General features: G+C 36.0%; 1 protein-coding gene across 5 annotated transcripts in view; it reads right to left on the bottom strand.

Moving 5' to 3' along the window:
- The window catches only part of DYRK1A (dual specificity tyrosine phosphorylation regulated kinase 1A), a 148,085-nt gene that overhangs the window by 73,956 nt on the left and 46,590 nt on the right, over positions 1-27,539 (bottom strand). For 2 of the 5 annotated variants that reach the window (XM_030806386.1, XM_030806385.1), the window contains exon 2: positions 20,905-20,990. The exons of 1 other annotated variant lie outside the window; for it this stretch is intronic. In XM_030806386.1, the coding sequence (XP_030662246.1) occupies positions 20,905-20,914 (10 nt within the window). In that variant the 5' untranslated portion in view covers positions 20,915-20,990. Of the gene's footprint in view, positions 1-19,423; positions 19,508-20,904; positions 21,120-27,539 lie in introns of those variants that run through there. 2 more of the 5 variants (XM_030806384.1, XM_030806387.1) reach the window with 2 other exon arrangements.

Below are 27,539 nucleotides of genomic sequence, written 5' to 3'. Positions count from 1 at the left end.
CAAACTAAATCAGAATAAAGTAACAGAACTATATAAGTAAAACAAAATAGTCCTAAATAACCACAACACAAGGAAGAAATCAAGGAAGAAACCATAATTCAAAACAAAATAGTCCTAAATAACCACAACTTAAGGAAGAAATCAAACAGCAAATTATAAAGCATTCTGAAAAGAATGAAAATAAAATATATCAAAATTTTTGATATAGCTAAGGCAATAGTTAGGGAGAATATTATAGGCGTTAATCATCTCTATTAGAAAGGAAAAGAGTTCTTAAATCAATGGCTTCTGCTTTTTACCTTAATACACTAGAAAAAGAGCAAATAAAGCTGGGCGCAGTGGCTCACGCCTGCAATCCCAATATTTTGGAAGGCTGAGGCAGGTGGATCACTTGAGGTCAGGAGTTCGAGACCAGCCTGATCAACATGGTGAAACCTTGTCTCTACTAAAATTACAAAAAATAAGCCAGACGTAGTGGCACACAACTGTAGTCCCAGCTACTCAGGAGGCTGAGGCAGGAGAATTGCTTGAACCCAGGGAGTGGAGGTTGCAGTGAACCGAGATCACACCACTGCACTCCAGCCTGGGCAACAGAGTGAAACACTGTCTCAAAAAAAAAAAAAAAAAAGCAAATGAAATCAAAGTCAACGAAATAACAAAAATAAGGATCCAGAGTAGAAATCAACAAAACAGAAAAAGAGAGATCAATAAAACCCCAATATCTTTCATGAACGTAAGATATAAAAATTCTAAACAAAACTGTAACTATTTGAATCAATCAAAATAAAGACCATCATAACAAAGTGACCTTTATTTCAGCAAACGCTATTATCAGTTTAACATTAAGAAATCAATCAGTACAATTCATCAAATTAACTAAAAAATAAAAACCATGTGGTAATCTAGGGAGATGCAGAAAAAACATTTGACAAATCCAACATCCATACTTGACCTAAAACAAACTTTCATTAAACTAGAAATAGAAGGCATCTTTCCCAATCTGATAAAGCAGCGGTCCTCCAAACTTTTTGGCACCAGGGACTGGTTTCATGGAGGACAGTTTTTCCATGGGGGGAGATATGGTTTCAGAATGAAAAACTGTTCTACCTCAGATCATCAGGCATTAGACTCTCTTAAGAAGCACGCAACCTGGATCCCCTGCATGTGCATGTTTATGCGAGTCTAATGCCTCAGGTGATGTGATAAGAGGCGGAGCTCAGGTGGTAGTGCTCGGCACCTCCTGCTGTGCGGCCCAGTTCCTAACAGGCGGCAGACAGTACCGGGGGTTTGGGGACCCTTGTGATGAAGGACACTGACAAAAAACTCTACAGCTAACATACTGTTTGTTCCTCTAACATAAAGAACAAAACAGAATGTCCTCTTTCACTACTTCTATTCAACATTGTAGTCTATGTTCCATATATATTTCATATTCCATAGAGGTTGGAGCCAACATAGTACAGCAAGAAAAAGAAATACATACAAGGTAACCAAACTGGAAAGCAGCAAAATTGTCTCTCATCATAGGCAATGTGATTATCTAGATAGAAAATGTAATGGAACCTAACCAAAAAGCTGCATTAATAAGTGATTTTAGCAAGGTTGCAGAATACAAGGATATATTTAAATCAACTGTATTTCTATGTGCTAGTACTGTAACTATACATCAGAAACTGAAATTTAAAAGCCACTTAAAATAGTGACAAAAATATGAAATACTTAGGCATAAACCTGACAAAATACATGAAAAAACTGCATACTGAAAATTAGAAAAATGAGAGAAAGGGCTAAATAGACATACGTACACGGGTCCAAAGAATCAATATTGTTAAAGTATCAATTCTTCTGAAATTATCTATATATTCAACACAACCCCAATCAACACCCTAGCAGACTTTTTTGAAGAAATTAGCAAACTGATTTGAAAATTCATATGAAAATGCGAAAGACCTAGAGCAGTTATAAAAACTTTGAATAAGAGGAAAGTTGTAGAATTAAAACTATCTGATTGCATTACTTATTATTAAGGCCACAGTAGGTCAACATAATATGGCATTGGTATCAGGACAGACAAATAGATTAATGGAACAGAATGGAAAGTCCACAAACAGACCCACACATATACGGAAGACTGATTTTTGACAAAGGTGCAAAGGCAATTCAGTGGAGAAAGGACAGTCCTTTTGAAAAATGGTTCTACAATAAATGAATATCCATTTGCAAAAAAAGGCAATCTTTGATCTATACTTTGCAGCACACTATTAACAAATATTAACTCCAAATGGACCATAGACTTAAATATAAAACCTAAAACTGTAAAATCTAGTGGGGAAAAAAAAAAAAACAACAAACATAGGCAAAAAAGTTTTTGATCGTGGGACAATTATGCAAAAACTTTCCAAAAGCAGCTTTCATAAAAGAACAAATGGATAAATTAGGCCTCATAAAAATTTAAAACATCAGATCTTCAAGACACTTTTAAGAGACTAAAAAGACAAGCCATGGACTAGGAGAAAAGCTTGGCAAATCATGTATTTGATAAAGGATTTGTATCAAACGTATAAGGAACTCTAGAAGTTCAATAACCGAAAAAAGAATGACAAAAGATTTGAACAAACACTTCACCAAACATGACATACAGGGGGCAAAAAAGTACATACAAAGATGCTCAACAACATTAATCACAGGGAAACACAATGAGATATCACTACCCAAGTACTAGAATTGCTAAAATTAAAAAGGCTGACCACCAAATATGGCAAAATGTGAAGCAACTGAAACTCTCCTGAACTGCTGGTGAAAATGTAAAATGTTACAACTACCTTGTAAAACCATTTAGCACTTTCTTTAAAAGTTAGGCATATACCCACCACATGATGGAGTCGCTCCAGTGTTAGGAAATAAAGAGAAATAAAAACATATGTCCATACAAAAAGTTGTACAAAAATATTCATAGCATCTTTATTTGTAATAGACAAAAACTAGAAACAACCCAAATGTCCTTCAACAGGTAAGTGGATAAACCAAAGTATATATACACAACGAAATACTACTCAGCAATCAAAACAGTGAACTACTGATAGGTATCACAACACAGATGACTCTCAAAAGAACTAAAACCAGGCAAAAAGAACATATATAATCCTGTTTATATAAAATTCTGGAAAAAGTGAAGTAATAAATCTTCATTATCTGACTCGTGGTAAAAGTTTCCCAAGTAATACTTGTCAAAATCCATCAAATTGTATACTTTCAATTATGTGAAGTTTACTGTATGCCAATAACACAATAAAGCTGTTTTAAAAATTTTTTAACCCATTCAAAACCTGACTCTAAGTACAATCAATCCCTTCCCTCCACTCCACAAAAAAATCTGCTTCTCCTACAACATATCTCATTTTAGATGATGGCAACTCAAAAACCCCTTGGAATTACTCAATACCACATTTTCACATTTTAAAAATCAAAGAAATGTCTATTTTGAAACTTGTAAACATTCATGGAGGGCATGTGTTTTTAAAAAATACATTGTGAACCACTGCTGTAAAAAATTCAAAAATCCCCCACTTTTTACAAGAAAAACTTCAAAGTCTATATTATCCGCCAGTTAGGGCCCTCAACAACATAGTCTCCTCTACCATCTCCTTAGTAAATGCAATTTTCAAACAGGCCCCCATCTTCAACTGGGACAGCATCTTCCACACCCTGTAGCCTTCAAACATCACCTGTTAAAATACTGCCCATTCCTCAAGACCATATGAAATACCATTTTCACCAAGAATCTTTTCCTAGTCCCAATCCAAAAATTGCTCCCTCTTCTGAATTTCCACCTCTCTTACAGCATGGATACTCGATATTCCACCATGTCATATAGTTATGTAAAGACATATCCACCTCTGTTAAATTATAAATTCTGAATCTAGGTCCCCTCTGACTCTGATTGAATAAAGCATTTCTGTAAATTTATTTTAGAATACATGTTCAGTATATATGCCTGGGAACATGTGATTAAGAATCAAATGTTATGGTTTAATGTTGGTTTTCATTCTTTACTAGTCTGTAAGATTGTCCAGTTAGCTTGTCTACTTTTACTATGCTCTTAAATAAAGGCCAGAACAATTAAAGGGATATACTTTATAGAAAATTTAATACAAACATCTAAATTCACATGGATTATTTTTGGCATCCATGTTTCAATGCTTTAGGGCCAATAGGAGGGACAAAAGAAGGCAAAAGAGCCCTATGCTTTAACCATCAGACACAAAAAGTGAAGAGCCCTGCTTCCAACAAAACCAAGTGACAAAAAGCCAAAAATGATGCTAGCTGGACAGTAAAACACCAGGTCTTATTTCAAGGGAATGACACAAGCCTGCCTGGAAGCTGGGGCACACTGATACACCTAAGGCCCCAGAGTCCTTGATCACTGTGACCACTTACATTTGACAACTGAATACCAGAAACATTACTTTTGCTCATCTATTCCTCACCCTAAAATGTTCTTTCTTCTTATTACTCTCTAGCTGTTTGAATCCTAAGTGATATTTAAAACCTTAACACAAATTCTATGGGCTTCCTCTTTAACCCTTTCCCAGACTCTCAATCCATTTCCCATGTCCCTATCATAAAAAGGCCTAGAGAATTTTTTTCCCCTATACCCTTCCAGATAAATCCTTACAGCACTTTTCCATATGGTCATCTTGCATTTTTAATCTAACATCACATGTATTTATTCTTCACCTCATGTTCCTTGAACAAAGAACTGATTTTTTTTTTCCTACAGAACCTACCACCTGACAGTACCAATAAAGACTTCACATAAACCAACCATAACGGTACAAGCAACAGTTAAAACATCTGACTTCAATTAGAAAAGTAATAATAGCAGGAGGTAGTGAATAACAACCTGATCTTCAAATTCAACAGAAGAAGAACAAGAACAGGGAATTCAAGTTTATGCTCTTATTTGCTAGACTACACAGGCAGTACAAGATAAATTCTGCCCAAAAGCTTGCAACATTTTATTAAACACAAACATGTATCTTTATAAAAGGTCAAAGAAAAATCAAGCATGCTACTTACTACAAGGGTACTATTTCTGATCTGAAAAAAATGATCAATTTCACAGTTTTAGGAAACCTGTGCATAGTGCTGCTACCTGAGTTATACTTTAAGAGACAAAGCTAAAGTATTTTCCTTGTGTGTTATAAAGTATTTAATTAAAGATTTCATACAACGTAACTTCTAAAATGTAATACACATATTTTGGTTACAGTTATTTAACAGAGCAATTAAAGCCTTATTTCCACTTCTGTTCTAAAATCCGCCTGCCCGCAGTGAGTGGGAACTGCTGCAGATCATTAAACGCTCATTTATCAATGTCTCTCACCAGGCAACACAATGCAGCAGAACAGCACACAGAAACCATCCCTGAACCCCAGCAACAGCAGCTAATTAGCATAGCCTACCACTAAACCGACACCATATGATTGGAACTGTTAGTCAGGATGCTAGCCAATCAAACTAGGTTATGCAAATAGCCCATTTTAGTTGCCAGGGCAAAGCTACTTCCAATTGTCCAATAGGAAAACAAGCAATAAACAAGAAATGAAATTGAGCTTTGTCACATTTTCAACTTGCTGTTAACACTTTCAGGTTTAGAACAAAATTAACAGCAACTATAAAGGACTAGAAACATATTCTACTTTACTCCAAAGGCGATCCCATGGAATAACATGCAGAACACACTTAAATTAGTGCATTTGTTGTAATTTTAACTTTTTACTATATAGACACAGGAGTTTTTCTAACAGATGCTGCCATCAACATCTCAACTTTTTTCCCCACCTACTCAAAAGCATTATGTAAATGTCTTTCTATACATTAAAATAGATTCTCAAACATTACATTTTAGAGAAATCACACAAAGCATTTTTATTCTATAATGGAAAGACTCAAGAGGTGGGCATTAACAGAAAGCGTGGCTCACTGAAGTCTCAAGCATTCCCAGGTGGAGGAAAACGAACATTTGGTTTATTACAACAAACTTTAATATAAAGCTTCAAAAATAATTTTAAAATAAAACCCAATTAAGTATTAACCTATAGAGCTTAAAATATGAAGACTGAGACCAAGTAAATAATACTCATATCTGGGAACCAAGTTCAGTTAAGATCTAACTGTAAATAAAACACATTACATTCATATGCAAAATGTCTAATAATGAATAAAACATTAAAAACTTCAACTGTGTCAGTACATACTAACAGCTACAAAGATAGTTTTAAAGAACATCAGTGTTCTGACAATTCTGAGTGGTTGAGAGTTTCTTTAATCTCACATATTCAGAGAAATGCTTTGAAACATGTCAAGGAGACACAGTTCCCATTTGTGCCTTATAAAAGATACAATTTTATTTTAAAATAGATCAACTTGTCCCACCTAGCCTAGTAATTATCTCCTCCTAAATAGAGTACAGATTCATTCCACATCATGAAAAAGTTTGTGATTTTTAAATATTTTTCCACAGAGTGCCTATGAACGTCTCCAGAAAGACGTCTAGCATTTGTAAAGTATATTTCATTAAGACAGAGTAGATTTCAAGCATCAGAATCCAACAGAAGAGCATGCTGGTCCTATCCCTAACACTACGATTTCTCTTCTCCTAAAGCCACTTCTCCACTATCTCTAAGCACCCATCACCCACATCTGTCCCTTAATTTCTTCCCATGTTCTCTCTACTCAGGAATTCTGGAACCCGTTAAAGTCCAATGAAACCAAGACTGGAAAAGTCACGTTCTAAAAGTCAGAAAAAGGATCAATAACTCTAAAGCTAGAAGGAAACTTAAAAATAATCTAATATTAACCCCCCATCCTATAAACAAAGAACTATATTTTTAGAAACATAATGCGTAAGATCCCACAGATAAAAAGCAAAGCTCTCGCAGTATCCATGAATAATCAATATTTTAGTCACACATCAATGTCTCTTGGTTTCTTGTCCATATGAAAATTTATTTAAATGTAAGCTTTCATGAGATTAGCTCAGGATCATTCACCATACTATCATCTACACACTATGAGCCAAGGCTTAAGACAGGTTTGAAAATCACTCTCTAACCCAAAGTATTTAATCCATTCCCTGAAAGACTCAATCTCAGCCCTTTAAACTCCTGACAACTTTTGGTACGTTTTTGAACTACTTGGAACCTGTATTAGCCTCCTTTAATTCCGAAGGATAAAGGTAAGAGAGAAATAAAAGGGAAAGATTTTAAAACCAATTTCATTCATACTCTTACCCATGAATCTTTAATATTTTGGTTTGTTCTCCCAGGCTCTTATTCCCTCCATATTGATAAAGCAATCCTAACTCAGCCTGGGCATTTTCCATGTCAAGAGGGACTGTTTCCTGGTCCACCTCTTAAACATTTTTCGTTATCACAAAACTTTCCCCTTCTTGAAAGGGACAAATATTAAAAACTTGGCACTCCTACTTTCCTTTGGGGAGTAGAGACATAAGGAAACATCATCTGCCTAGTGACAGATGCTCTGGGATAATCCTCAATTTAAATGTTTAGCTTAGCATCGATTCTTTTTAAAGTTACTTAAATTATGGAGTTTAGGAAACTACCAAAAAGTACTACTTTTAGAATCAGAAATTAAACATTAAACATGTTTTAAAATAGTTAACTTACTAAAATCTTCATTACATAAATATATATATATTTAGAATCCTAGTAAAGAAAGTAAGTTTTCTAAGTATACAATTAATCATTAACTTTTTTTTTTTTAGATGGAGTTTTGCTCTTTTGCCCAGGCTGGAGTGCAATGGCGTGATCTCGGCTCACCACAGCTTCCGCCTCCCGGGTTCAAGCTATTCTCCTGCCTCAGCCTCCCGAGTAACTGGGATTACAAGCTTGCACCACCACACCAGACTAAAACATACAATATGCTGATTACATTTTCTCCCCTATAAGAAATATATTTAGAATAACTGTTAACTTTTTTTTATCTGCAGTTAATGATGCTTGAGACACAGAAACAGCCTCTATCCTCTCAATGTGTAATAGCTATTATTATGCCCAGTAATGTATTAGCCAAGATCATCTCAAATGACAAATCATACCATACTAACAATTTTATATTTTAGGTAGAAATAGAACGCAGCTTTATAGTTTTGAAAAACATCAAGTGGATAAAATTTTTTTTTTTCAATTTGAAGCCATCTTACTTGGAAAAATACTCAAAGTCTGGCATGACTACCTTGGTCAAGTTTTTAATACCTCATTCTCTAAAGTGAGGCTGCCACCACAGTTTTGCTGGACATCTTTCATAAAAACGTTAAGCAGATATTTCTATTCTCTAACCTAAGGGCGATCCTCCTTCTTTTTTGTCCCCTACTTCTCATTAAGACTGTTTATAAAGCTAGAAGGTAAACTGGTATTTAAATCTGGATTATAGACATAAATTTTTAAATATTGGACTATTGGACTACTCTTTACTCTTCTGAATCAACTAACTCACATATGGAGAACAGTGCCATCCTCTTCCTCCCTCCCTTCCCAAAACAGCCTCCTAGATCATTATGAAAATTCAGTATATGACAGTATATTGTCATACACTAAATATACTTTTGCTCCCTCATTTAGATATCATGAAAATATAAAAGTTGACTTGTTAAGATTTTATTCAGCTAAAAGTTATAATAGATAGTATACTGTCAAAACAAAAACATTCTTGCAAATTAACTTTAGGGTTTAAAAACGTTTTTGTACTGTACTTATCAAGACAACAAAATAGTACAGTAAGCGTCATCTTAAGCAACTTCATCTACACAAACTACATGAAGTATTTTTGTATCAATTTCTATGTCATATGAAAACAAGCAGACTTAAGTTTAGGGGGTATAGTTGGTCTAACTTTTTAAAAAAATGAACATTACAAAAACTTCCCTTTCAAGAACCTTGGTGGGAAGCACCTGCAAGGGATAGCTAGTCATCCTCAAAGCAGCTGAAGCCCAGGTGACAACGAAAGGCCCTGTGCCTGCTCACAGGAGATAATGGGTAAAACATGTGGAACAAGGTCAAGGACAGAAGAAACAGTGCTTCCAAACACCCAGTCGAAACCCAAAGTCACAAAGGCAGGGAGTGAAGTACAGGTGCTGACTTTCAATAGAGCCTCATCTCCAATGGGCAACTTCGTAGCTCACTAAAGCCAGGCATTGCAGGAAATGTTTACAAAGGCCAGGAAGGCCACCCAGCTCTTAAAACATACTACCAGAATTCATTGGTAAAAAGAGAACCAAGGATAGCTACAATTCAAGTGTGACTGAAAACAATCCTTTAAAACTAACAGCAAGCCAAGGAGCCAACAGCCACCCTAGCAGCTCAAGTTTTCCCAAGCTGGGAAGGAGGGTGCTTCTAACAAGAAAATCTAGAACACTGGATAGAGTAAACATATTGTTCTTATCCTCTATATTCCTCTATATCATCCACCGAAACAAGCAGTGAAAGATCACAAAATAAAGCATGGGATGGAGACATACCAGTGAATCAAAGATTTTGTCAGTTTTCTGCAAGAAAAGGCAACTGGGATCATACTAATAATTTAAGGAATGTCAAAAAGATCTAGAGCTGAAAGCTGGGACCAGGAACCAGAGCAGAAGTGGCAGATGCCATTCTGGGTGGTAAAGAAAAACTGGAGTAGAAAGAAGGGGAGAGGTTGGCTTGATACCAAACAACTATCTGCCGCATGATCAGCCTCCGCCAGTGGCTCTAAAGAAATACCTACTCCAGTGAACCTACTGAGTCCCAGCCACTCGAACACAAGTGAACAGTGACCCCAAAGGTGAGGCCAAAGAAATGCCTGTGAGGATACCAAGCCATCTGCACCAGGACTAGACACGCCAAAACCACAAGTTCAAACTGCTTAATGAGGCCTCCTCAACCTGGCAAGCAGAGAAAGAGAATCTTCCTGCCAGGGCTCACACTCACTAAATAAACTGAAGCCTGCCTGTCAGTCCACATGCCTCACCCACAAACACCAAGTCTGCAACTCAGTCCTCTCACTTAGGAGAGAGGCAAAATGATGACAGAGGACTCTGGCTCTTGAGTTGGGCAATAAGGGTTCCCAGGTATTTGTGCTGTGCATGGAACAAAGGTGAAAGTAAAAACTATTGTAGTGCAAGTTGAACACATATCATAGAATTAAATCATCTTTTAAAATGTACCAGACCTCAATCCAGTGGTAACATTTCTCCTATGACTGGAACGACCTTAGTGACACAGTATCACATCTCCCTCTCCATGAGTCTTAATACACTACGTTCTTCCAGTATAGTTTTCTGTTTTCAATATTCAGAAGATTCTAAGACAAAAATAAAGAATTCAATTAAGTGAAAGATGTGTAAGTGAATATACCTATATACAAGCTGGAAGTAACTGTCTGGTGGGTAACAGCTGTGAGGTAAAAAGAAATATAAAGGGCTCTAAAGCTCTCATTTCAAATCTTGAGAAATCAAGAGAAACTGTCTAAAACTGATGGCCAAGAACGAGGTTTAAATTACTTTTATAAAATTTTAATAATAATCAACTGAAAAACTTTAAAAGAGGATAGGGAGAAACTGGCTGGAAAAGAGGTAGCACTGAGAGCTATCTGGTTTCATTTTTCAATAGTTTTTTAAAATAGTAAAACACAGCTACAGACATATTAATGTATTAAAAGTCATGGAGGCAACCAACAGAAGAATTTTAAAATGGAAAATAGTAAAAGGGGTTACCCCTGTAAGTGGAAACGAGGAAAAGGAAAACTGACATTTCATTCTTTTACTTCCAGAATGGATTAAATTTTATTAACATAAGCATGTAAATTGACTGATGCTTAATATAAAAGAACAAGTCTGAATTTAACAATATCGGCTAAGCAGGGTGATTATGTTTTGGATATGTGTCTCCACACAAATCTCATGTCAAGTTGTAATTCTCCATGCTGGAGGAGAGGCCTCTTGAGAGGTGATTGGATCACAGGGGCACACCTCCCCCTTTGCTGTTCTCACGATGGTGAGTTCGTTGTCGCGAGATCTGGTTGTCTAGAAGTGTGTAGCACTCCCGCTTCTCTCTTTTCCTCCTGCTGGGGCTACGTAAGACATGCCTGCTTCCCCTTCACTCTCTACCAGACTCTAAGTTTCCTGAGGCCTCCCTAGCCATGCTTCATGTATAGCCTGTGGAACCGTGTACCAATTAAAACTCTTTTCTTCATAAATGACCCAGTCTTAGGTATTCCTTTATAGCAGTGCAAGAATAGACTAATACAAATGGCCTGAAGAATACTACTACCAGCAGTAGGAGAGGAAAGAGTTGGCTGTAACCAGTAGGTTACAAAAACAGCAAGTACTCAACAATGTTTTTTAAGCTTTGGGAACTTTATACAAAGCAGACCTGGATTTGTGTTAACAACACAAATATTTACATCTTGAGTATCTTTCTGAGTATCTGATTCCATGGAATATATTTTGTGGACGGTTTATAAAAATTAAAATGAACTTATTTGTGTTTCTCTCTAATGTATATCCATTAGCAATATGGATCTCTACACTTTTTTAAAAGACTAAAGTAAGGAATACAGAGGCCAAACTAAGAAGGCACTGTTAAGTAGCCTGGTATTCACCACCAGAGAAAAGAGGAGAAAGAGTGCTTAAAGAAAAGTAAAATCTTGGCCGGGCACGGCGGCTCATACCTGTAATCTCAGCACTTTGGGAGCCCAAGGCAGGAGGATAACCTGAGGTCAGGAATTCGAGAAAAGTAAAATCTTAAATTTCACCTTTTGAGGAGTTGATCTACACTATCCAAAAGTTAAGCAATGATAACTTTTCATATCAAGTTTTGTAGTTTTAGTTTTCCTATCAAAGAATCTTCTTACACTTAGCCAAAATTTATTCAAAACTTTTTAAACAATGGCCAAATCTATAATTTTCTAAAAATACAAAAAACAAATCCCATCAAATTATTCCTAGAGTGAAATTATTTCATTTCACTTTGAATCTACAATTCAAATCATTATCAATAAATACATTCTTCACAACTCCTATTTACTTGTTTAAGAACACATGTTCCTTTTAAAAGCAGTGATTACATCTAAAAAACTTTCCAGGCCGGGCGCGGTGGCTCACGCTTGTAATCCCAGCACTTTGGGAGGCCGAGGCGGGCGGATCACGAAGTCAGGAGATGGAGACCACAGTGAAACCCCGTCTGTACTAAAAATACAAAAAAAAATTAGCCGGGCGTGGTGGCAGGCACCTGTAGTCCCAGCTACTCGGAGAGGCTGAGGCAGGAGAATGGCGTGAACCCGGGAGGCGGAGCTTGCAGTGAGCCGAGATTGCGCCACTGCACTCCAGCCTGGGCGACAGAGCAAGGCTCCGTTTCGAAAAAATAAAAAATAAAAATAAAATAAAAAAATTTAAAAAATTTAAAAAAAATAAAAAACTTTCTAGAAGAGCTAATACAGATAAGCTTACTATCCCTAATAGAAACCAAAGAGCAAATCATTTATGAAGCCCTGGGAATCCCTTTAAAAGGAGATACATATTACACTACATAAAAGGTCATCACCATCAACAGACTGCTGATGGGTTCATTCTCATTTGTTCAACACACAGATTTGAAAATCTGTTATGTTTGAGGCATTACACTAATAAATAAAACTTAGTTCTCCCATACAAAAAGTTAAAGCTCTTGTATAAAATGACACCATGAACAAAAGACAAATGCAAACTGGAAAATGTACCAGCAATAAGTAACAGTAAGTAACCCTAAAATCAAAAGCATGATCATCAAGAGGAGGAACTCACAGGCCTGTATTTGCTCCCCAGCTCCATCCCTTACTAGCTGTGTGACCTGGGGCAGGCTACCGAACCTCTGTCTGGGTCAATCACAGTACCTGTACCAGAGTTATCATTAGGAGTAAGTAAGTTAATACCTGTAAATAATTTAGAATAGTTATTGGCATCTAGCAAGGGTTCAATGAGAAACTTTGGTAAATTAAGAAAAAAAATTAAAACCCAAAAGAAGTATCAACAAAGAATGATAAAAGGAAACTCACAAAAAACATGAGTAACAAACCCCCCAAAAAACATACTCGGTCTAATAGTCAAGCAAATGTAAATTTAAATATTGAGTTATGTTTTGTCTATTGAATTGGCAAACATTTTAAAAATACCTAGGATCCTAAGGTGTAGAAAAATTCTGATGTGTAGCTGGTAGAAGCATAAACTGTACTTTAAAAAGGTATTTGAAAATAACATATCAAAAGGCTTTAAAATGTACACATGCTTCACCTTAACAATTCCAACTTCTAGGAATTGAACCTAAGGCAATACACAAAGAACAAACAAAAAAACGCCATAATAGTATCCACTTAAACATTGTTCATGAACTAATTGGCAAAAATGGGAACCGTTAAACATTAACTAATTCGCAGAATACTAGTCATTTAAAACAGCACTATAGAAGAATATTGATGCTGGAGAATGTTTAAATTTTAAAGGCAGACTAAAACGTGAGTAAAGGTCAAGATGGTGACTGACTCACATATGTAATCTCAGCACTTTGGGAGGTTAAGGTGGAAGAATCACTTGAGGCTGGTCTTCAGCAGTTCAAGACCAGCCTAGGGAACATAGCAAGACCACATCTCTACAGAAATAAAAATAAAGAAGTTAGCCAGGTGTGGCGGCACGTGCCTGTAGTCCTAGCTACTTGGGAGGCTGAGGCAGGAGGATAGCTTTAGCCCAGGAGTTCAAGGCTGCAATGAGCCATGCTTATGCCACATGGCATTCCAGCTTAGGCAACACAGCAAGACTCTATCTCTTAAAAAAAAGCCTGCAAGCCGGGTGCGGTGGCTCACGCTTGTAATCCCAGCACTTTGGGAGGCCGAGGCGGGCGGATCACGAGGTCAGGAGATCGAGACCACAGTGAAACCCCGTCTCTACTAAAAATACAAAAAATTAGCTGGGCGTGGTGGTGGGCGCCTGTAGTCCCAGCTACTCGGAGAGGCTGAGGCAGGAGAATGGCGTGAACCCGGGAGGCGGAGCTTGCAGTGAGCCGAGATTGCGCCACTGCACTCCAGCCTGGGCGACAGAGCGAGACTCCGTCTCAAAAAAAAAAAAAAAAAAAAAAACCTGCAAAGCAAATTTCAACAAATTTTCTTGAGTTATATTGTTAGTATCTGCTAAGTTTCATTGCTTTAGTTCTTCTTCAGAGCCTCCTGTTATTTGTATGGTGAAACTTCTTTGCCTGTCTTTAATAACTGTCGCTTTCTCTGGAATGCTTCATTTTTCTTCATTTCTTCTTGGTTATTCATCTTTTTTTTTTTTTTTTTTTTTTTTGAGAGGGAGTCTCGCTCTGTTGCCCAAGCTGGAGTGCAGTGGCACTATCTCAGCTCACTGCAAGCTCCGTTTCCCGGGTTCATGACATTCTCCTGCCTCAGCGTCCCAAGTAGCTGGGACTGCAGGTGCCTGCTACCACGCCTGGCTAATTTTTTTTTTTTTTTTTTTTTGTATTTTTAGTAGAGACAGGGTTTCACCGTGTTAGCCAGGATGGTCTCGATCTCCTGACCTCATGATCTGCCTGCCTCTGCCTCCCAAAGTGCTGAGATTACAGGCGTGAGCCACCGCGCCAGGCCGGTTATTCATCTTAAACAGTTTTTTGAGAAATTTTATATTGTGTTTTTCCACTCTGTTTAGGCTTCATTTTTTAAATTATCTTTTACTTCTCTTTCCTGGGTTTCACCACTTTTCTAATTTTTCCTTATTCAGATTTACATTGTGCTTTAGTATTTGTATCATTTTCTAAATTTCTCTGGGTTTATTCTGAAACAAGTTATAGTTTCACTTATTTTGTGGACATTTCTTTCTGGCATGCTTTCATTGTCTGCAGTAATAATATTCTGCTCCTTATGCTTTTCTCTTATAAAAACTGTGGGGATTTTGACTATGATCCCTGTCCACTGCTCGTTTTTATGTAAAATAAAAAACTTTGGGGAAACTGGAGTAGCTTTTCTGACTTCAGTAAGAGTTCTCTTCCGTTTTCATGAAGGATCCCAAAATATAGATTCATGAATAAGATCTCCTGTGCTTTTATCTTCTCCCACTTTCATCTGACATTTTTTCCTTTGCCCTCATTGTCTCCATCTTGTTTAATGTGGATTCTATTCCCGGAAGTGTCTCCTTGGTGTAGGGCTTTGACTGGGAATGCAGCTTCAACTGGTTTTGAGAGTTCATAGGGACCAAATGACTCTAACCCTCCTTCAGAACTTATTGTGTCCTCCAGGGAACTCAAAACAATCTCCAGTTCCAGCCGCTCTTCTCAAACATAATTTCCGCAAGTCTCTCACTGCAGTGAGTCTCCTCTGTTGGTTATCTTGGGGTTCTCCTATTCTCAGGTCCATCAGACACCCTCATGGCTCCTTCTGCACAAATGCTGATACCACACAGGTCTTGTTACCAAACATTCACTCTCACCTACTTACTTGTATGTGAGTCAGTGGGGATACTGTTCACCTAGTCTTGCAGATGCTAAATGTGACATTTTGGTTTTGCTGAGCTAGTTACTCTGTCTCTTCTAGAGGAAAATGGGAAAATTTTAAAACTATGTTCTGTTGTCGTCTTCCTAGAACACAGACATTCTTTCAAGGTACACTTTATAAGTACACCTAAAATCCAAAATCATGAATATAAACGTATTTGCTTTTACCTGGGTCTTAAATAGACACACTAAGGTAAAAAATTCAATTTTACGCTGTGGCTTACTTCAGATTTCCCACCATTTTTTCTATAAATATCAAATGCTCTTTCATATGACACATACATAATGTAATCATTATTAATTGCTTCCACTTAGAAACATAAATAAAACTATGAAACATAAAAAGAAATGGAAAATAATAAGGAACTCTTAAAACCACTTGAACAAATGTATTAAAGCAAGCATTAATATACTTATTTTTAGGCATTAAAAATGCCATTAGGATGGCAAAAATTATTCTTTTTGCATTTGCTGAGCACTTCCTGTGTCCCAGAAATCCTGCCAGACAGTCACCGGGCACACAAAGAGGATAAGCCTTAACCCCCTGACCTTCAGGAACTATCGGACTAGCTGGACATAAAACTGGTAAACAACATGTGCAAATGTCATAAAAGTATTGAACAAAAACCACTTGCTAGAAAGACAGACTCCAAACTATTAGGAAAAGGGGAGTGGCTGTCTCTTTTTACTTTATGCATTTCTAAAGCACTTATATTTATTTCCTCCACCAAATATACAATACTACTTTATTTGTTCCAAAATAAGAGATTCTTCTTTTTGTCTGTTGAAGATTTAACTATAATACTCAATGCTGAGAAAAATAAATTAAGAGACATTCTTGTAATGTACAGAGTGGTACATATTACCAAACAGCTTTCTGAAAAGTTGTATCAAGAGCCTAAAAATTTTTCAAACATTATGACTCCTAGGAATCAATTATAAGAAAATAATTTTACAGCCAAATATTAGGCACAGATATTAGTGCTTTAAAAAACAACTTAATGCCTAAAAATAAGAGATACCTAACTAGGAAATAAGCATACTGTAAAATAAATATCTAAAGTAATTATCTTCAAAAGCATTCTGAATACCCTGGATTTGCTCCAAGTTCAAAGCAACAGCAGATCACTATGGTTAGCTTTTGATGATGTAGGGCAACATTTATGATATGTTAGTCAATACAAGTATAAAATGGATCTTACCCAACCACATCATCCTGAATATTCAAAATGATCTCAATTAATTAAAAAATGGCATGAAAAAAAACTGGAAGGGAATGTGCCACACTGTAGAGGACACTAAAACTTGAGATATGTTTCCTTATACTTATCTATATATATTTATACATTTCAGAATTCTTTCAGTGATTTTGTATTATCTAATAAACAAGAAGTAAAAACATGAGTGCAAAAGCAAATCCACTATCTTTTTAACTTACTAGAAAAATAAATTTATTGAATCAGTAAGAAAAAAATCAAACTGCTTGGGTTGAGACATGAACGAGAGCTAGAGAAGGAGACACAGACGAAGAAAAAGATCAGACACACATGACCACGAGAAGAACAACTCCAAGGGGAGGCAAACTGGCAACAGCTTCCTGAATATTACAATGTACATGCCCTTTCATTCTCCCAGGGTACCCCACATATGATGGGATTTTAAAAGTTGGGGTTTTGTAATTTACAGATCTGATTTCTAACTCTTGTATAATGAATACACCCCATTTGTGATCACTGAAAATACGAAAATTTTGTCCTACAAAATTCACATTTTAAAATGAGTTAAGAGAATCTAAAATTAAATCTCCGCCACAAATGGTTTTAAGTACTTAAATTCATATATATGAGTATATATATATATATATAGTGTATGCATAAGAATTATGACATAGACAATACGAACAAATCAGCACATTTAAAAATAAATTTCCATGTTTATTCATCCTCAAAAAGTGATAGCTCTGTATGCTCTGGAACTATTCCACGTTTAAAAGTGACTAGTATATCACTATTGTTTAAAAAATTTTAGTTGTTAAAGTTCATTTCAACAAAACAAAGAATGGCAGCCACTTCTATTTCCAACATGATTTTCCCAAATCATGGTCCACAGGATGTTATTAATAGGTATAAATCAAAAATAAAAGGGAAGGGAGGTCCCTTAATCAAATAAACTGAAGAAATGCTGGTTTACACAGGTTTCTTTATATAAAAGTCTTTATGTTCATATACATGGTAATCTCTGAGGCAGTACTTTTTCCAAATCTAATCTCAGAAGTGATTCTACACCTTAAATAAACTGAATTTGGTTACTTGTGATTCAAAATGGCAAAGAGTGGTTCCTAGGTTCCCCAAATGATGTTGTGTTAGGGTAGAATGATGTCACTCATTACTAAGAGGACTGAATGGGGGAGGAGGAGGGAATATGCAGGAGAGGCATCCAGGAAGTAGTTACCTGAGTGTGGAGCTCAGAAGAGAAGAATGGGATGCAGAGATTTTGGTAACCTCTGCATACAGGTAAAGCCATTACTGTCAATGTCATTACTCAGACAGTGCGCTCTACTTTCTCTCTGCATGCCTTGAATTCAATAGGTGAGTCTTAAAACTTTATCAAAAACCTCCACTGCCTCATTTATTTGTTATCCATAAGCTCAGGGATCCTTGTAGGCAGAGCACCTATAATAGTACCTGGTACAAAGCAAATGCTCACCAAATAAATGTTTGTTAACAAATCATTTGTTCTTCCAAAAATCAAAAGAAAATCCAAATGTACCTCATTCATGTTCTAACTGTATTTTAAAACATGCAGAAAGATTCTCAAATTAAGCAAGTACAGGAACACCTATAGACACATAGGACTAAATACATCAAAGTCTGACTTTGGCCTAGTGTTCAGTAAAACTATTTTTTTCTCTCCTCCCATCAGCTTTATTGAGTTATAACTGGAAAATAAAAATTGTATATATATTAAGGTGTACAACATGATGTTTTGATACACATCTACAAAATGAAATGATCACCACAATCAAGCCAATTAACATATTCATCACCTCACAAAGTTATTCTGAAAACCTACTCAAGTGTTCACTTCTGAAAGGCCCATCAGCCAAGGCCTACTTCAATGTCCTTTCCAGCATCCCTGAACCTGTGCCTCATCAAGGAAAAGGTGAGAGTAAGTTCCCACATCTAACCAACATAACAAAGCCAGTACCATGAGCAATGCCAGAGGGTAAAAACAAGGCCCGGAGAAAGCAGACCACTTGCTTTCAAATGTGAGTAAGCATTCTCTAGGAACAACTTTCAGTGAACATCTACTCATGAGTTTTAATGTGTTGAAATTCTGTCAGTCGAATAAATGTGTGCATAGTAATACAAGACCAAACTGCTACGTTAATTAATGATGATTCTGAAAGCTGTTAATTTTAGGTTCAAAAACAATTATTAACTTTCAAACTGTAGAAAGGGAATACACCAACAGCTAACATATTTATTAGACAGCTAGATCTTCTTTCCTGGGTTTTTTCCCAAGCCAATAAATGCTGATAATTTTTAAAGAATACAAGGCTGAATAAGAGATTGGATTTTATCATAAATCTAATCTGTAGAATTTTCTTGTGTTCTAGCATTCATAAAATTAACTAGATAACTATAAACTGTATTTACTCATTAGTTATTTCATTCCATTGAGACCATAAGCCTTTCAAGAAAAAGAGCTATTTGGAAACCCTCCATGTCTTGTGAGGATAAATAGAAACTTTGCAACTCCAAAATTTCATGAGAGAAAATCTCCAAAATCAGTAATATTCATAGATATATCTATGAGATACCCCAAAAATACTTTGTTCCTCTACTGACCTCAGTCGAAAGTGAGCATCTACTTGGTATAGCCAATGTGCAGTATAGCGCCCAAGGAGCAATCCAGGAGCTGACAATGCTGAGAAATAGTTCCTGCACCAAAAGGTCAAACTTATAAAATCTGACAACAAAAAAATGTGCATAAAATTCTAAAAATGTTTCTGTAAATATGCCTATTTGTTTTTCTATGATGGTGATATTCAGCTTCAGCATCATGTTGCTTTTAACAATCGGTGAGCAACTCAGCCAGAATGTGTACCTGGCATACCTCTAATATGTACAGGCAAACATACATGTGCAAGCCTGTGTGCATGCATGATAGATGCGTAACAGAGACTATTGCTCAATCACCTTTGACATAAACAAGAATTAACATCGGTCTTAAAATGGTGACTTCTACATGAATGTAAAGTATTATATAATCTCTAATTTAATTTATAAATATATTCAAGCACATTTCTTCATACAAAATGGTACACCGAAACATTTTTTTAAAATCTTAAAATCATAAAATGATTATTTTTCCTCTGGACAAAACCCAGATCGCCAAAAATAAAAACCAATCACAAAAACTACACCAATGATATAATTAGGCATCTGTTAGGTATCAATTCAAAATTTATATAAATTTTCTTTTCCAGTTAGCAATCACATTTTCAAACATTTATAAATATAATCAAATACTCTCTGACAGAGTTTCAAATGTAAGTCACTTAGTTCAACAAAATGCCTTATAATATGCCTAATTTAAGAACATTTAAGTTCAAAAGTTATTAACACTTTATACATTAGCTGCACTACATTTTCAGGAATTTGAACATAGCCACGTATGGAATAGCCTCCAGTTTCCCATGTATAAGATCACCTCAATTAATTATAGAGCAATCAAAAAATACTTTCAAAAATGCCTTCACACTGCTTCTTCTGTATAAAAATACAAATGACAAAAGGATAAGAGGGGGAGGGTGGGAAGGAAAGAAATGGGAGGCAGGGATATTGGGAACAAGGAAAAAATAAACAAAATCCCAGAGCATATCTTTTTAAGAAACCATATGTATGGGTATAATATCCTTAATTTAATTGTCAGTCTTTTTGATGATATCCTACTAACACCTACTCCCATAAAAGATTTGCCATATTCTAATAGAGTTCTGGGGGAGACATGCATTCAACCATAAAGGTGACTGTGTTATTTACATTATTAACAGAATTATTCCAATTCCCACCAAAATATTACCTCTTGAAAAGCCTAAGTGCTAGCAATTACTATGCTGTATTTGTAATAACACCACTATAAATCATTGATTATCAATCTGAGTTCAAAAGTAAGTTTAACAAATAGCCCAACTACCTTTGCATTTACGGATCTACAATTCCCCCCACTAACTGCTATTTATCAGAAAGCTCCCCCATTCAAAATAGACCATCGATTCCCACATTCTCTTAGCCAGAGTTTTACTGTATTTCAAAACTTGAGTCACCTGTATGCATCGTCTTCTTTCAAGTCTCATATCATCCTGATGGGGTGGGGGAAGGGAGGGAAGAGTCCAGCGGCAAAACTATAACACTGTGTGAAGAAAAACAGATTATGATAAGACATAATGATGCAAGACAATTACCCCAATTGAGGAATATCTAACATAACTACAATCCCAAAACATATAAAATAAAATTACTGCAAATTTGCAAAATTCATTTCCTAACATTTAAACTTACTTAAAATAAATTTTCCTTAGTCTTCAATAATCAAAATCAACTATATATAAAATATATTCAATTGTCAGAGAAAGGAAAAACAGTTCCAAAATGTGCCTACCAGCACGGAAAATTTCAGGTATTTTCTAGGTATCAAATAAACCTGAATATTCCACTATTCAATTTATCTGGGGAAAAAAACTCCACATTTTGTAATTTTCATCAGTTTACAAATCAAGATGAACACGAATTCACTTTCATAGTAGTTTACTATTAAGACAGATAATGAAAGTTACTTTATAGGAAAAACATGTCAATCTACCAATGTTATTTGTAAATTAAGTTCTGAGACATTTCTCACAACTGCTCCCCTAAGTCCACAAGCCCTCTTGCTCTCCAAGTGGTTTCTCTTATTTTATTGTAATTCTTTTACAGTACTTCCTATTTATTGCTTCCACTGATAACTCATGGTTGACCAGAAAAATTCATAATGACTTACAGGAAAATGAAAGTAATCTCAGTGTTGTCAACTGATATCAGCAGAAGAGGTAAAGACAAGTACGGGTTAAAATCCAACTTCTAAAGGAGTTGAGTGAAAAATTTATGTTTTAAATTGATACTGTGGAATTTAATTCAAGGAATATTTTAAATAGAACAATGCTGCATGTGTTGGCCAAGTTCCTATGCCAGCCGCATGAAAACTACTGACTCCAAGAGATGTTCCTGGTCAAGGGCACCAGGGCCGCTGCAGAAGAAATACCAAAACTTCTTCAATTCTACATCCTCCAGACAAATTCTAAAATAAGCTGTTTTCCTTTATTAGCACCCTCTCAACTCCCAATGCCTCCAATTCCTAAATTTCACATGTCATCCCAATCATCCTGCTTAATATTAAATCCTTTTCCCTAAGTTGTTTTAGGGAAACACTCCTAAATTACTATACAGAGCTCCTATTGCCTCAGTATAGTTCATTTCAGGTAAGCAAAAGAAAGAAACCAACTGGACTAAAATAATTCACACTAAGATTTGCAATTTCCAACAACCATTATAGTTTGCCCAAATAAATCTCTTATTGGTAGAATTCCAACTGGTGCTACAAGTGGGTCATAATATAGATTTGAGTCTATACTTATTGCCTCAAAATATTTCTGCTTTTCATTTATCTCTCCTTACACTTTTGAACTCCCAGGTTCTTTAAAAGCTCCAACTTTGTACTCCAAATAACAGCAATACTAAACACTTCACTGGAAAAGAACCTCAGAGACAATATGAGTTATTTTTAAATTAGGAATTGTGTCTGAAATCTTTGCCTATATTCCAGATTCCATTCCTGAAGAACTACCATTCCAATTCAAATGCCTGTTATGGTATTACATTAAACACTAGACCTACAACCAGCTGGTATCATACTGTGGCGGGTGTATGACTAGATGGATGAATGAACACTAGAGTGCTGCATCAGAATAGTTTTATTTGTAAAAATAACTGAATCAAGATCATCTTTACTCGAAGGACATCATTTTCTAATAATTTTTCCCCTAAAATGGTCAGTCTTTAAAATTATGACATGAACTATGGGGAAAGAAAATATAATTCAATCTCTAGCTATGAACTATATAATCAAATCCTTTAGGCTCTCAACATCATATTCTTCACCCAGAAAATGTTACAATGCTACTTACACCTCGCCAATTTCGACAGAAGTAGATATTACTGACACAAAAGTTCTTTATAAGTAGAATCAAATAAGATGTCAGTATTCTTTATTAAAAATTGTTAGAGATTAGATTATTTCATTACTATTTTAAAAACCTAAAGGTAAGAAATACACATCAAAATTTCTGACACCTTTTTGAAACATTATCCATTAATCATTACTCATTTGAAAGGCCACCTAAAGTATCTCTATGAGTTACATAATTTTCTGCTGACTTACACAGCAACCAAACCATCATATGCTGAGTAACAATAAACTCCAAAAATCTTGACCTTGGATTACTTTAAATAAGGACTCTTAGTGATTATTCCATATATCCTTCCTTCAGGCTAGTCACTTTTCAAAAACAAAAATGTTAATACGAGGTCAGAGTTTTTATATGACAATAAGCAGATAATTCCACACACCAAATGTGCTTTGCAGATAAGCTACAGATATGATTTTCTTCTTAAAGAAGCTTAAAAATCTAGACAGTTATATTTTCATTTTTTTGAGAAAAATATAGAGTATATTTTTCATCATTTCCCTCACAAATGGAGCCATTCACAAACTATGGAGTAACAATCAAATGCTAATGACAAACATCTCTCTTTACCACAGGAACCTCTCATGATCCTCAAATCTTTTACAGCATGTTCTAGCTCAGTTTGCCAAAGGCAATGTGATGGTCTACGAACAATCCAGGAACTGAGCTTACATGGTTTTTTGAAGTTAAACTTACAAACCATTTTTTTCGTTGTCTTAAAATCACTGCATAAAATTAATCTACAGCATATCTTCAGGGACAGGACAATTTCCACAGGCTGTTAAACACATGGTATACTCAGGTAGGTACTGAGCTTAGTCTCTTGGTGTCTGTATCCCACAGGCAGGGGTGGGGGAGAAAGTCACCTAATTAAAAGCACTAAGATTTGTAAAAAAAAAAAATAATAATAATAAAATAAAATAAAATAAAATAAAATAAAATAAAATAAAAAACAAGGCCGGGAGCAGTGGCTCACACCTGTAATCCCAGCACTCTGGGAGGCCGAGGTGGGCGTATCACCTGAGGTCGGGAGTTCAAGACCAGCCTGATCAACACAGAGAAACCCCATCTCCACTAAAAATATAAAAAAAATTAGCTGGGCGTGGTGGCGCATCCCTGTAATCCCAGCTACTCAGTAGGCTGAGGCAGGAGAATTGCTTGAACTCAGGAGGCAGAGGTTGCAGTGAACCAAGATCGTGCCATTGCACTCCAGCCTGGGCAACAAGAGGGAAACTGTCTCCAAAAAAATGTATATATACTAATCAACAGAGATACAGAATGTAAGACTGGGACTGAAATGAATGCATCAGCATGACAGGCAAGTTCAGATTAACCCAGGAGCTAATAAACTAAATGGCAGGTGCAATATGTTCTCTAATGTGACAATGTTTTGTAATGACACCAAACTAAAAACTATATCTAATTTCAAAATAACTATAGTAGTATGAAGTATTAAAAGTAGCAGATGAAAAAAATCAGTATGATACAAGGAGCTTCAAAAGTACTAGTTAAGTACTACCTCATTTCTTAAGCTGGGAGAAAATACCAAGTTGTTTTTTATTACTTCATTTTATATGTTATATAAATTCTTACATATTTCACAATTTACAAAATTTAGCCCACATTAAAAGATAAAATACAGTGCACACCGGGATCTAAAAAGATAGCTCAGAAGATGCCCATTAAAAATAAGCAACAACAGAAAAGCTACAAAATAGAAATCAAGAAAAACTAGATCTAAAATTAGATTCCATAAATTAAACTTATGTCATTATCTAAAATTTATACACTGTTAACTAACATTCTCTTATAAACTTTGGCTCATTTACGCTAACGAATTAAAGAAGTGACAGAAGAAAGTACTTTTTCCATATAGTAATTTGAGAAATAATTTTCTAGAATTATAATAGCCAAGGGAGTCAAAGGGAAAATAGAAGTATCAGTTTTGATGCCTAACACACAAGAAAAAAAAATCTATTTCCAATAAAATGATCAAGCAGCATTACAGAGAAAAAGCAATTATATAGGAGGATTTCAAGTGAAATCCTAAAAACCCAGAACATTTATCACTCCCCTCAAAACCCTAGAAAACAGTCACAGTCTTTAAAAACAATAAAAAAAAAAAAGAAGGCCAAAAAACACAAGACTTTATAAAGAATATTGCACCAAAATGGTTAGTAAAACTATGGGGAAATGAACATTTGTGCAACACTTACTATCTATGCGCCAACCACTTGGCTAAGGCACTTTATAGACGTTGACACATTTGACCTCCTAACAGCCCTACAAGTAGGAAGTGTTACTTCCATTTCATCAACAGGGAAAGCAAGGGTCAGAAGGATTAACTGGGCTAAGGTCACAGTTTGTGAACTATGGTCCCACATTGAAGTTCACTATGCCAAGATGCCACTCATTAAGGATCACTGAAATAGCTGTGAGAAAATACAGAGATGCAAGAACCCCCAAGTGTCTAAGTCTGATTTTAGCCCCTATATGCACTACTCTGCATCAACCACCCTAAACATGAAAAAACAAGAGCTCATTAGCAGTAATTACTTGAAAAAGGCATTTAATTTAGAACAGAATACTAAATTTCCCCAAAAGTTCATCTAGTAGAAAAATTTTGATTCCAGCATATAACAGATTGCTATATTTTCCCTTTACCAAAAACATTTTAGGCCAGGCACAGCAGCTCATGCCTGTAATCCCAGAACTTTGGGAGGCAGAGGGAGGTAGATCGCTTGAGCCCAGGAGTTGGAGACCAGCCTGGGCAACATGGCAAAACCCCATCTCTACCCAAAAAATAAAAAACCTGGTTGGGTGTGGTGGTGCAGCCTGTAGTCCCAGCTAATAAGGAGGCTAACGTGGGAGGATCACCTGATTCCAGGAAGTCAAGGCTGCAGTGAGCCCTGATCATGCCACTGCACTCCAGCCTGGGCAACAGAGTGAGATCCTGTCTCAAAAAGAAAAAAAACATATATATATTAAAGGAGACAAACTGAAAAGAAGGTAAAAACCAATAGCAGATGAGTCAATTTTGCATTAAAACCTTGGTCAAGGTCAAAGAACATGTGGGATTATAAACATGGGTGCTGGACTATACTACTCCAATGGCATTTTGGAGGTGGAATAGCTGAAATTTGTGTTAAAGAGGCTAGAAGCATGTGTTTTCTCATGCAATTATGTGAAAAGAACTAGGGAGAAGGTTTAAGAACTAAAAGCTGAGCAGATTAAATGAGTTGTGCCCCAAATTTTGGCTATCTCAACCATCAACTCAGTATCTCTGAGACCACATCTGGGCCTGAAAGACAAAATCAGGCACTGAGTATTTGGACATGCCAACAGAGGAAAACAGGAGGGAAATGCCTCATATGCACATTACCTGCAACAATACATAATGCACTGACACATCATTTCTAAAACTGAAGGGGAGAAACAGAAGTTTCTGGGGGTAAGTTATCATCAGTAAGTGTAAAGTAATAGTACAGGTACCCTGTTACTAATTCAAAATATGTAAACTACCAGTGATATTCTATTTTGCTTGCTGTCCTCTGTCTTCCTTTAGAATGCAAAAACATTTACAATGATTTGCACAGGTTTGTATGACCTTCAAGTCTATCAACTGTTTATCTAGTCTCTTGTGAATAGATATTCTCAAAAATGAATTCTCAGACCACAGAGCTTTTCGGGAACCTGACTCCCACTACTAGAAAGTGACTGCTCTATCAAGTAGACACTAGAAAGTACCCCTATCACATGCAGACCTAGGCTCCAAAGGCTCATTTCTAAGACAGTTGGTTAAACGTCTACATTAAGAACTACTTTAGTATGTAGTATGTAAAGCCAACTTTTATAAGGCGGGCTTGTTCCAGGCCCAGAAGACCTCAGTGAACTGAGCTCGAAAGTCCCAGTTATGTTTCAGTGCATGAGATGACTTATCTTTAATGGGCACTGGTATAAATTTTCTACTTTAAACCACTAAACCCTATAATTACAAAAAGTAAGTACCACTATCATTCCCATTGTCCAGGTGAGAAAACTAAGGCACAAAGAAGTGAGGTGAAGCCATCCCAAGTCACACACAACTAATGGTAGAGAGATATTCAAATCCAAGCAAACTGACTACTAAGCCACTGCTTTTGGCCATATTAAACTGAATCTACCATTTCCCCTACTCAAAAAGGGAGGAAACAGCAGGAAAAACAGGGAAAAAATCCACTTCTCCTTTCTGTATTCTCAGTCTTGGTTAACAGGTGTCACCATCAGCCCAATCTCCCAAGGGCAAAAACTGTATTACCTTTGCACCAACCTAATAAAATTCCACCACCCAAAATTTGGTGTTGGAATCTCTGCTCCTTAAAAATATATATACATACATACATATCTTTATATCAACAATTTATATTTGCATCCTCATTTTTTACCAGGTGCATAGTACTCCATTGCAAAGATGTAAATGCATTTTAAGCAAACACCTATTGAGGGTATGTGGCTTGTTTCTAATTTTCACTAGCATGAATTTTAATCTTATAGCCTTCTTCTTCCCCTCTGCTAACAGGAACTAAGAGCAAAGTGGTATGAAGAAAACACCAAGAGCCATGAAGACAAGTCCTTTAACCGATATGCTTGCTTAAGGATGTTCTTTTATGTCACCTACACAAAATGTACTCAAACTTTCT

This window comes from Nomascus leucogenys, chromosome 25 (assembly GCF_006542625.1).
Source record: "Nomascus leucogenys isolate Asia chromosome 25, Asia_NLE_v1, whole genome shotgun sequence".
NCBI classification, from domain to species: domain Eukaryota; kingdom Metazoa; phylum Chordata; class Mammalia; order Primates; family Hylobatidae; genus Nomascus; species Nomascus leucogenys.
The sequence above is the reverse complement of the archived record's forward strand: the minus strand, read 5'-3'. Positions and strand labels throughout refer to the sequence as shown.